General features: G+C 39.8%; 1 protein-coding gene across 2 annotated transcripts in view; it reads left to right on the top strand.

Annotated features, from left to right (window-relative positions):
* The first annotated feature begins 437 nt into the window (after window positions 1–437).
* Window positions 438–12,805, top strand: part of kcnn1a (potassium intermediate/small conductance calcium-activated channel, subfamily N, member 1a) — a 96,762-nt gene continuing 84,394 nt past the window's right edge. The window contains exon 1 of one of the 2 annotated variants that reach the window (XM_015038202.1): window positions 438–2,384. In XM_015038202.1, coding sequence (XP_014893688.1) covers window positions 1,107–2,384 — 1,278 coding nt within the window. In that variant the 5' untranslated portion in view covers window positions 438–1,106. The remainder of the gene's footprint in view (window positions 2,385–12,805) is intronic. The other variant, XM_015038203.1, reaches the window with a different exon arrangement.

Here is a 12,805-nt window from a genome sequence, read left to right as displayed (position 1 = left end):
TTTGCAAATTTTAGCTGATGTCTGGCATTGAGGCAACAGGTGGTGCACACATGCACAGTCAGGGAGGAGTGGAGGGGTTGGGGATGTGTGTGTGTGTGTGGGGTGGGGTTTGGAGGGCTGAGTATAAATGTCACACTTTTCAGATTCCATGACCCATTTTCCACCTCATAAATAATATGCTCCCTTTGTGTTGGTCTATCACATAAAATCCAACAATCCAGTCTGGGGTCTGCAGATGTTTGCAGGGTCCTCTATCACAATGCCTGCATGGATTCTTCAAATAATATTTAAACTGTCATGCTTTAAATTGCCTTCATTATTTTTGACCTATACTCTTTTAATTATTTAGCCTTTTCATATTTGCTTTACCTTATAGAATATGTTGATACCTAAAGTTTGATTTATGATCATTTCTGCTCATTTGGTGATGATGTGACAGTTTAGGCAGATGGAAAAAAAAAAGAAAAAGCAGACATCTACTCAGCTTTTCTTGCTGACTGGTCATCGCCTGGTCAGACTAAAGCAGCTATTTAATGATGAACTCTTACAGGAATGTGGCAGGATGAGACCCTGACGGCCTGGCTTACCCTGGTGATTTGATTCATACCCTCATTCACCAATACATGGAAATTGGATTTGCACGAGGACGTTCACTATTGTCTCAACAGCTCACACTTTGGTGACGTATGATGTCACCGCAAATAGAAATGAAATCGTCTCTACGTTGGAGCAAAGTGTCGTGTTCGATTCAGACAGATGACACGGCGGCGGAAAGGATTTCTGACAGTGCGTGGAAAAAGTAGAGATCCGCAGTAGACTGACCGTGAAAGCAGGAGTGAACCACTTTTTAGCACCTCACATTGCCTATTGTGGGAGCACCCTACCAGAGTCATCGATCCCCTGCAACCTGTGCGCATGGCACGAATTGAACCGATATTGAGTCGAAGACGGTGTTGTGGCTGTACGGTGATGTCTTAAGGCAGGTCCTGGTCAAACCTACCAATGGTACTAGTCGGTCCTACTCTGCTGGGACTGATCGCAATGAATGGGTGTCGGAGCTCTGCACGGCAAAGGAGCACCCACAGCGCGACGAAGCGGATAAGGGGATGCGGCATCGGAACGCGGGAGCGGTCAATCAGCACCACACACCAGACGAAGAGCGAGGGAACAACGAGCAGAGCCGAGAGCAAGTCGCGCCCGTTTTCAATCTGCCGCCCCCGCCCTCTTCTCACCACAGAGTCCGCACTCCAACCACCGCCGCTCAGCGCCAGAGCCTCCAGGAGCTCCCGTGTGTGAGCCAGCCCCCTCGGAGATCGGTTCACAGCGGCGACCTGCTGCCGCTGGCGAGCTGCGACAGCAGCCGGCGACCTTCACAGCGAGGCGGCGAACCCAGCGCCGGTCAGCCGGTGCACCTGCGGCAGGATCCCATTCTCTGGGCCCCGGACGGCTCGCAGCAACCGTCGCCGCCGCTGCAGTCAGAGAGGGAGGCTGTTTTTCCAAGCTGCCACTGCAGTTTCTTGGAACAAGAAGCGAGCCTTCCTCCAAATCAATCCCATCCTGTAGACTCTTTCCCCCCGCAGTCCTCCCCGCCTTTCCCACCACTTCTGCCGCCGCCACCAACGTCTTCCTCCTCCTCTCTGCGCTTTTCCCGGAGATCTGGAAGAGGGGATCGTCTCCGAAGGAGCGCCAATAATTACCAACAGGCGAACACCGTGGAACGCTGCAGGGGAGGAGGAGACCACAGGCAGTTGTTGCAGCCACAGCAGCAGCAGCAACACCGTCATTTAGGACTCCAACAGAGGGACCCCTCCCCTGAAGGAAGCCGTGCAAACTCACAAAAAGGGCACTCTTTAAATGCACGCGAGTCAAACGAGGCTAAGAAAGCGTTCGAGTTTCAGATTCAGGATCTGCAGCAGCAACAGATCCCACAATTGCGAGCGCAGCAACAGCTACTGGTGGGAAGCAGCCTGCCCGTCAACTACTGCGCAAACGGCTCCGGAGAGCTATGTAGAACTCACCGGGCTCCTCTGCTGCAACAGCAGGAGCGGCAGCAGCTGCTGCAGCATCGGCAGCAGCAGCGGCTGCAGCAGCAGCAGCAGCAGCAAGGCGCGCCGGGGCTCCGTCCCCAGCCGTCGCAGCAGCAGCAGCAGCAGCAGCACTGTGACAGAGATCGCAATAAGTGTGGACGGATCGCAACGGAGGGCGGTCAGGCGCAGCCACACAGCCGCGTAACCCCTCCTGCAACACCGCACGCATATGCGGGGAACTCGTCTGCTTCTGGCAGCCACAGCAGCAAAGACAGCCCCAACTACGGCTCCAGCTATCACCTGTGGCCCGAGAGCCCGCATAAAGGAGAGGAGAGGATCCGCATCGACCTCCATAAGGTACAGACCCTCCTCTCCCATCAGCTAATTAACCGATCCTGGCAACAAACAAACTGCTGTTAGCTTTTCATTTAATGACCACGCCTGTCATCTGATTTTGATAGAACACAATATATTCTAGGTGCAGTGAGCGGCGTGTGTGCGTGTGTATGTGATGGGCTACACATTATTTTCAGCGTCGACAGAAACACACTGATGTAAGTACTTCACATGTGACCCAGCATGTTGTGTGGTATTTTGTTTCATTTGGTTACGCGAACACGCGCGCGCACACAAAAGAGCAATGGCGCTGTGTCGCGCGCACACACCTGTTCCGTGTTGCAGACTTGTTTTGGGGGGCCCGCTGACAGGAGCCTAATGAAGCTCCCCGGCAACCGAATTACAGCGCGTTTGTTGCTCCCGCTGAACAGAGGGGGACCAGAGTGGAGGATGCTCCCGTTCTGCTTTCCCGACACAACACACAGAGGCTAGGTAAACCGACACAGGCCTTTACCTGCAGCAGAGGATGGCCAACTTATTCCACTGACGTTGGATATACAGAATGTTCTGCGTACTGAATATTCTGGTCAAAAGTCTTGATCCACTTTTATTTATGGAAAAAGAGCCCTGTGCATATTTCATATTTCTGTTGTAATATACTTGTATGTTTCTAATCACCAAATTATTTAATATCAAATAAGGGTGACCTTATGTGATATTACACATAATATAATATCACATGTTGAATTTTGGGTTTTTATTATCTGCAACATAATATACAGCTCTGGGGGAAAAAAAAGAGACCAATGTAAAATTATCAGTTTCTCTGATTTTACATTTCATAGGTATATGTTTGAGTAAAATGAACATTGTTCCTTTTATTCTATGAACTACTCACAACATGTCTCCGAAATTCCAAGCAAAATATTTGTATTTATTTACAGAAAATGAGAAATGGTTAAATTAACGAAAAGGATGCAGCACTTTCAGACCTCAAATAATGCAAAGAAAACAAGTTCATATTCACATTTACACACACACACACACACACACACACACACACACACACACACACACACACATATGTAATGTATCCAGTAACAATATATACTGATCTCCAAGATGCGCAAAAGGCTCAGTAGAGAGAAAATAACATTAGAACAAAGCTTGTGTACAAAACGAGCGGTCTCACTTTAACTGAAACTGTAGGTGTGTGTCTGTGTCTCATGCAATTTTGATTAAAACAGGCTTGTTCTTCATTTAGTGAAGTTACTCACAGTATAGGGTATCCAGTAATTTTATCAAGTAGGAGTAGTGATATTTTCACAGTAATATTACTCAAGTAAAAGTAAAAAGTGGAGTACAGTAAAACTAAACCTACAAGTAAGTTTTTTTTTCTTCACAAAAAGTTACTCCAGGAAATGTAACTGACTTATTGTGACAAGTTACAATCCACATATGAAGGTGAGACAGCATGTCTTAATTAGAACAGATTGATGTTAAAGGGGCAGTCTTATATATTTTCCAGGTCAATAGTGCCATTTTATAGCACAATCCAGTATCTATGTTAACTTCAGTTGTTATAAAAATTCTGTAAATATCAAATATGACTTTAAAGAAATTTGACTTTGCATATGAATGCATTGAATTTAGGCCTCTGTCTCTCTAAAAACTCTTGATCTTTCTGAAGCTCCACCTTAATTAAGTCATCACAACATGGCTCCTCTATTAATCCTTTAACGTTTTTACCAGTGTTGCACTCAGAAGTAGCTCCTCTAATGAACTCGGTAGCTGCGCAGTTCCACCAGGTGCTTGCTAGTAGCCGCTGATTAGTCTGAAGGAACTGAGTGGGGGAGTCGCACAGTTGAAACATCAGTTCTTGCTAAAAAATATCTAAAAATATTTGCTTTGTTTCATGCAAGAAAACCTCTGTTGTGGAAAGCATGAGCTCTCTATACAGTGCTATTCAAAATGGCAGCTACTCTCATTATGAGAAATATTTTGAACAATACAGGTGCATGTCAGTCAACTAGAAAATCATCTAAAATTTCATTTGTAACAGTTGCTGAATTCAAAGGGTAAAGCTCGGTTTATAGATTTTAAAAAATTGGACTGCCCTTTGAGGCGAAAGCTCTGAGGCTTGGAAACTGCAGCTTAGAGGAGGAGCTGCATCTGGAAGGCAGGGCTATGTTTACCTAGTTGTTTTGCACAGCTGAATGGTTGCCATGGGAGACTAAAGGATTTCTCAAAGATGCATCAAGGCAATCAAGGCAACACTGTGTGTATGTTTTTAATGAGGGAATAACATTATAAAATGATGTGAAGCTCAAAAAAGTCGATTTTTACATAATACTGCCCCTTTAATTGAAAACATAAATAACAGACAAAGTAAATAAAAGAAGTGCAGACTTGTTAAGTGTCTGATCTGTACAACAGTGCAGCATTTGAGCTGTTTAGCAGCCTGCTGGTTCTAGTTCGGAACATATCTCTAGATATATTAGGACTACAACAACCCTGCTAATAAAAACACCAATCTCAGTTATGTAGCTGCTGCCTTGAAATTAACTAACAATGACAAGCATTACAGTGCGTCTCCTGAAACCTGATTCTCAAGATCTAATAGGGGAGTAAAAGTCATGTCCTTAAACAATTTGAGGACACTGCACAGGTATAGGGCATAAGAAGTGTCTGAGCTAAATGAACTGCTGTGTCCTTCAGAAACAGGAAAATAATACCTGACTCCATCCAGGGTGGTAAGATTCCAGGGACTGGACCTTTTGATGCTCAACCATTGAAGGTGCAGATGTGATATTTTAGGACTGGAAACAGCAAATTCACACAGCCAAACATTTGTGAATAACATTTTCACCTTTGAAAGCCTTTTTGTAATACGGCCTTTAGTTTGGGGTTGTTTATAATTTAAAACCATCATTTTTGCTAGGTCTTCTTATGTGTACAAAAAAACAAAACAAAAAAAAAACATAGGCATAAACAGCAAATCTCTTTATGTCCTTTTTCATTATGATTGCTGTTAAATTTGATATTAACCATTTCCATAAGTCTTTTGGAATTAGCTTGTATAGAAATGGGGTTTGTTCCAAATTCAACAAGAACATTTCAGGCAAATGACTGAGTGACAGCAGGGTTCCAACCAGAGATGGGGGCCAGTCACAGTCAGCGTTTACCCCCCAAGTATCAAGTCAGGTCCTAAGTAAAGAAAGTACCAAGTCAAACTTTGATTATGAAGTCTTGGACAAGTTTGACCTCAGGCTGCTTGTGACCTGTTGTGAATTAAATGGAAGATAAACAGTCAGTTAATTAAAACAAATAATGGGCAAATTGATCCATAATCAAAATAACTATATTTCATTATAAAACTATCCATATAATTGTCAAAATTATTTTTGCTATTTACTCCACTGTTTGCTCCATCAGAGCATCAGTAAATGTTAATACATTTAAAAGTATGATTAAAGCAGTTGTAAGCAGTTTAGTGACACAAATCCCACTTCTTTATGTAGATGCTGTCCTGAAGAAGCTATGATATGTTCAGTAATTCAGTAATATGATCAGTAATTGTGCTTGTGGGGCGGTGACTGCAGTCACCTTCAGTCACAGCTGTACAGTTACCTGAAGAAGACTGAACAGAAGTTGTGAATACTTTCTTATCATCACTTTTATTGTTATTACTGTGAATATGGCATTTGGAAAAGAAAAACAAAAGGAAAAGCTAACATTAACTATTTATTGGTCTCTATTTTTGCTTTGGCTTATCAATCCTTGTGTATGTTTAAATGTGGAAAGTTAGTTGTTTAGCCTGCAGGTCTTACTTCCCCATATTTATTTGTTTTTGATCAATTTGTACTTAGTGCCAGAAAGAGGAAAAACAATTCTGCCAATTTTTTCTCTGTTGTGTTAGATCTGGATTTAAGATGTAAAACTATAAGAAGGCTGGAGTTAAAACAGTTAACCTCAACTGATTTATGAAACCTAAGTGACACTTTGTGAAATATGCTGGATCCTCTGAATATCAAGAGATTGAAACAGGAAATCTTTGTAATGGAAATAATTTGTCCTGTTGAAAAGGTGTTTTCTGCTGGTAACCCACCTGTGTGACATGATGGAGAGAAGTGGGGATTTTATTGAATTTTTATTGAAACATTTCCATTATGACTTCAGGGTATTCTCTATCGTAAAGCATTTTGCTCTGATCCTATCATCCAGCACAACGCCTGTTTACTTATAGCAGCTCTGGCAATAATGTTGATACAACCACTGACAGCGTTCATGACACTGACTCCAGGCTGGCAGTAAAAACATCGGCCCTTCATCAGTTGCTTCTATCTGCATTTGAGAAGCTACTTGATATGGCTTTAACATTATTCTGCATAAGATGCTCTGTTTGGGTGATTTGGGTGACTTGGGTGATGTTCCAAGTCCCTCCCAATGTCGTGTAGCCCTCTATGCTAGCGCTGACAGGGGTAACCTCTCCACCACTGTGGGCTTCTTTGCTGTTATCTTAGAAAAAAAGAGGGAAAAGAATGTTGCAGCAACAAGTGGATCAAATATACATAGCTCTGTTGTATTGTGCCGGGTTACGGCTCCATTGTGACGTTCTTTTTGTTTCATGTAAAACATAATGAATTTTCAAGTCAAACAGCTCAATGAGGTTATGAGATATTGGTGTGAAAGTCCAGGTCAAATGCCAAGTCTTTAATGATATTAAGAAGTTCAAGATCTTTACATTTGTGACCTGGATGGATGGATGGATGGATGGATGGACGGACATATGAGGGGGGTTATTGATAATTGAAGTTCTACGGGGACAACCTTTGGGAATCCTGATGATCGGACATAAAGAAAAATGAGGAAAATTTGAGTTAATTATAACTTGTAGTCCTAACGTGTACAGAGATATGTTCCAAACTTCAGTATTCGATAATCACGTTGCATGTTTTCCTACAACCTTAAAGGTGTCATCTTTTCAATTGTAATTGTAAATAATTAGCAAAATGAGTTAATGTTAGATTTAAAAAGTAAACCAAATGAAAACTGCATTTGGAATAGATTTGACACCATGAAGGTACTACATGTTTATTACATGTTTGTATGCTGCAGTCGATTATTGATGAATCATCAGAGCCAAGTGACATTATTTTCAGAGAGCCACTGTTTATCTTCTCTGAGTGATCTGATTGGTGAAACAAGACTAATTACCGATGGAAGCAGACGTAACAATGTTCATTTTTTATCAACAAGCTTTCTTTCTGATTTTCCACTGACTGGGTTTTACTTTCCCTCCCTTGACATTTCCTCCTGATCCAGTCAAAGTGAAGATTTTACATTATAGGACAAGAGAGAAGGAAACAACCGGGTGGCCCTGATGAGGGTGCATCATCTAAATAAGACCACTGGACAGCTTAACTGCAGCTGTTTGCTGGGGCCCATGCTAACACCATGATACTGCTCCTGGATTTGGGGGAATAAAAGCCGTATTCTGATGCTGCCTTAAAGCATGGAGTGTAAATAAATGGTGAATGAAAAACACAGCTTAAATGATCTGTTTTCTCATTTTAAATTTCTAGATTTGAAGCAAAATAACAGTACATTGACATACCCATAGTGGAAATATGCATGTGACAATGTCTTAAAATAAAATTTTAATTAGAGATTCATTGATCAGTCGATCCCCAGTTGGCATAATTGTACTGTTTTTTTGTTTTTATTTTTTAGGTCTGACCTGCTGATTAAAATGTTCCTCTATTTCAGTTTTTTTAGGGACGATTGGATATAACAGAAAAAAAAACAGGGCTGTAGTTTCTTCAGTAAAGGTTATAGTTTTAAGTCATAAAATAACATAATAAAGAAATAATTTTAGATCATTTGCAACTAAGCATCAAATTATATTCCCCTAACTTTATCTGGTTTTTAATAAGCTTAGGAAATTTGCATCAACAGGCTGTTGATTTAATACACTGAAAATAGTGAACGTTCCAGTCAGTTTTCAGTATTAGACATGATCACTGATAATCTCTGGCAGATTGATTGGTGCACCTCTAATTTTAACATCACATCATAAGATTCTGTTTTCAAAACCCCATTTTTCTCTCAGTCTCTTGATTGTATGGAATTTCAGAGGAAGACTTCATTCTGATCTCTAGTTTTTATGAAGTTTTGACATGCTGATGCAAAGTGGTCTTTAAGAGGAATAATAATTATTATTCAAAATGTTATTTCAAGTCTGCTGGCTTCATAAGCAGCCATTAAATATGTTACATTAGGAGCAGAGGAGATGTCACACTGGGTGTGTGTGAGACCAGTTATTGTAACACTGGTAACTCTTGTAACTTTTGATTTGCAATAAGCTGAGTCATTCATTTACACTTACAACACACACTTAGAACTGATCCATACAGGACCCCAGAGGTGGCTGCTCAATTGTCTGATATAAATGTATCTGATAAGCATTAGCTTGACCATCCGATATTAGCTTCCATGAACACTGAAGCTAGCATTAATAATTTGAAACATTAGTTTTTCTGTGTTTTTCTGTGTTTGTTCTTATAAAACATTGTCATCATACCTAAATACAGAATGTTCTATGACAGTGGCTTAAAGCTTAAAATGATCAAATAGAACCATTTAGCTGTTTTATTTTGAACCTTTTTGTTATCTGCTAAAGTGTGACCAGGGTCACCGATGTGATGGAACAACCTGGCATCCTGTAGTAAATTATTTTCTCTGACTACTTTTTTAGCACTTCACTGACACTAAAAATAGATAACTTTGAAGCTATTATTATTATTTTTTTTTTACCTGTAGTAAGAAATTCTTTAGCAAGTCTTATAGCATTTAGCTTTGGTGTATTTACTGATCAGGGAAAAATTGGATCATTGATTTTCCAACACCTTTCAGAGTACAAATGTAAACAAGGTATCTTTGGTGAGATGAAATGATCATGCGTAATAAAACGGAAAGAAAAAACAAACTTGTTTGTAAAGATAAAGGATGATTAAGTTATGACCTCATTTGAAACAATCATAGTAGTTTTAAGGATTCAAATATAATTCAAACAGTGTCCAAATATATACATATTTGTGAAATCTCTTTAATGTTGAACAGTTGTGACACTGTGTCTGAACTTCATATAGAAAGATTTCTTATCTTTTCAAACTAAGCAACTTAAATGAAAAGCAGTCCGTACCCTGAGATGTCTGCACAGCAGGGTGCCAGTCATAACTGCCAAATTCTCAAAATCAGCAGGAAGACAAATATAAACTTTCTACACTGCTGATGAGAATCACACTGGCACAGTGATGTTTGTATTATAATTATTGCCTTTGCTTTACAGCTCTCCAGTGTAGAATTGGGACAGTAAATAGAACTTTTGATTGTCAAACAGACATTACATAATCCCATTTTAATTTTAAAACCATATTCAGAAAGAAGAAAAATGCTTCAGAAACACATTCTATCTTTTCCTCAGCTGTGTTGTGCTAAGCATTCTGACAGGGTAATACATACTATCTATTGATGAATATTTTCCAGCATCATGATAACATCTCATTGACTTGCCTTTAATCAGGCAGCCTCCACTCACCCCTCCCTTTTGAAATCTCTTAAACAAAGCACCTGTGACAGAACAAGTCTGACCTAGTGTATAACATTACATTATCCCACTGCACACCTTGAAACTCAATAGCAATAGTCCCTGAATAGATGGCAGTTAGTCAGATATTGTACCTACCTTAGGAACATTACTGCTTTCTTTGTGGTATGCTGTGTAAATACTCTAATACTTGCCACTTACTGCCATGGCTGAGGTCCCTCCTCACAGAGGGCACTCTAAGTTATAAACACTGCTGGATTCATTCTCATCTCACTTATTTTGGGGGAATATAGTCAAAGTAGAAAAATCACAACTAATGATATAGCTTAGTCCAGTTTACAGATACCCTTGACTGTTAATCACTTGGTCAAATTCTGAGAATCCTTCAAATTCTGACATCATTTAAAGGGGCGATATTATGTAGGAAGGATGTTATGAGCTTTATTATAATATTGTGCATCTGCTGAGCTCATTAAAGGAGTTGCTTCTCAGTAAAACACTGGTAAAATCATTGTTAAAGGATTAATAGAGGATATATTAAAGGATATACCATGAGCTTTATATCATAACCATTCAGCGTGCCTAATCACCCCTCTAAACAAAGCTCCGTCTACTTCCACAAAACTCCTCCTTGCATCACTCCTCCGCCTCTCTCTGCTCCTTTAGACCAGCAGCAGTAGCAATTAGCAAACACCTGCACTACAAAAACACAAAATTTTACCAAGTAGTTTTGGTCTAGTTTCTAGTGCAAATATCTTAGTACACTTGAGATAAGACAAAACTAACATAAAAATAACTTTGTAGATATATATATAGAGGCTTGTTTTAAATAAATAATTCCTTAATATTGATGAAGTACTTGTTCCATTGACAGATTATTTCACTTATAGCAAGGGAATTTTCCCATAAGTGAAATGATCTGTCAATGGAACAAGTGTGCATATCATGCTGGAAAGTTACTTTTAAGTTAGTTTGTCTTATTCCAAGTATAATAAAATATTTGCACCAGAAAGTAGACCAAAAGTACTTGGTAAGATTTAGTGTTTTTGCAGTGTGGTGGAACTATGTATCTGCTGAGCTCATCATAGGAATGACTTCTTTATTCAATGCTCATAAGAACGGTTGTAAACGGTTGCTTCATGGAGGAGCATTGTTGTGATGTCAAACTGAGGCAGAGTGTCAGACAGAGCAGGAGCTTCTTAAAGAGACAGAGGCCAATTTCAAGCCAAATTTCTTTTCAGTCATATTTGATATCTGTAACATTTTTAAACAACTAAAGCTAGCATAATTACTTCATTGCACTGTAAAATGTTCCTAGAAGATATGCAATACTGCCCCTTTACGTGCATGGAAAAGTTTAAAAGTTGAGGAAAATTTACAGACAAAACTAAGAATTGTTCATATTTGTTAGAGTAATATCTGTCATGTTTCAGCTTTCTGTAGTAGCACATGTTTATTGATCAGTTAAATATGTTGCGCTTTCATGAACTTGTTTGTCCAGCTCTGTGTCTGCTTCATAGACATCACAGCAACAGTCACATGAAAAAGACCAGGCAACAGTTGAGCCCAAAATAATTCATACCTCTGACAGAATTTGGTTCAAAATAAAGGGTGAAAATAATTCCCAACACAACATTTTTAATAAAATTCAAAATACAACAATAACAACAAAAAACACACTAGATAATTAAACACATATGATACTCGTTTCACTTTGATTCATAATCTTTTGCTAGATGCCATTCTCATTTAATATCAGAAACGAACCTCATTGTTGAATGAAAAAAAATCTAAATTTGCCATGAATATGAATAACTTTGGGCTGCCCTGGGCTGTTGCCCCCCCTTTTTAGCTGCTTCCAGCATTGCATTCTGATTGCATGCGGTCTGCCTGCTCAGCCTGCCAGCCATATGGTGTTAAAGTAAACTTGATCCATCATCCCACATCAGCTTCTTTTTTCGCTCTTTGATCCAGATCAGGAACCTGCAGGTGAATTCTGTCTGCTTTATCAGCGGCCATTGGTCCCAGTGGAAACCCTGACCGCTCCGTGGACATCCGACCCCATGGAGCACAATACATAATTAACTAAGTGTTCTGATACCATGTTATCTTTTAGATTGTGTAATAAGGTTTTTTTTTTTTTTTTTTACTCACTCGGTGCAGCAGTGAGCTTTAGTCATCCATGATCCTTTTACAGGTCCACTGATCTCCCGTTCATGAGCCTCTGAAGGTCCTGAGCACACTGGAAGTGCTTCACTAGTTCTTGGTTCTTACAGTCACTGATTGTTCTCCCTAGTCGTCTGCTGGGTTCCTTAGTCTCCAGGAGGCTGCTTGTTCTCTACTGTAACCTCTGAGGCCTTCACAGAACAGATGCATTTATACTGAAGTTAAATTCACTGCTCAAGTTTTAGACCTTATTACTTTCAAACTGGTACACTGGATTTTATTTAGGTGCATCAGAATTAAAGGAGCTGGATTCAAATGTGTGCCGCAGCTTTCAGATTTTTCTTTGCAGAATTGAAAAATCATTGTCCTTCCAGGTCATAGTTGTGTGGACCCTTGGTATTTGTAGGGAAAAGGGGCCACAGCCAGCCTCAAATAGTTAATATCCACGGATACTTGAGATCCGATTGAAAAATGCATATAGCTGCCTATTTTACAATTAGAATTAGAATTTGTTTGTCACTGTACACATTTACAATGAGATTAAAAACACCTCAAAAACAGTGCAAACAATGTAAGAAATATACATTTCTTACAGATTTAGATTTATATATACTATATAAACCTAAATCTGGTGATATTTACAATATTAAATCAGTTCAATGTATAT

The sequence above is a fragment of the Poecilia latipinna genome, unplaced genomic scaffold, assembly GCF_001443285.1.
Source record: "Poecilia latipinna isolate Pla-1442-1.1 unplaced genomic scaffold, P_latipinna-1.0 Scaffold433, whole genome shotgun sequence".
Lineage (NCBI taxonomy): Eukaryota > Metazoa > Chordata > Actinopteri > Cyprinodontiformes > Poeciliidae > Poecilia > Poecilia latipinna.
This window is presented reverse-complemented; position numbering and strand designations above follow the sequence as displayed.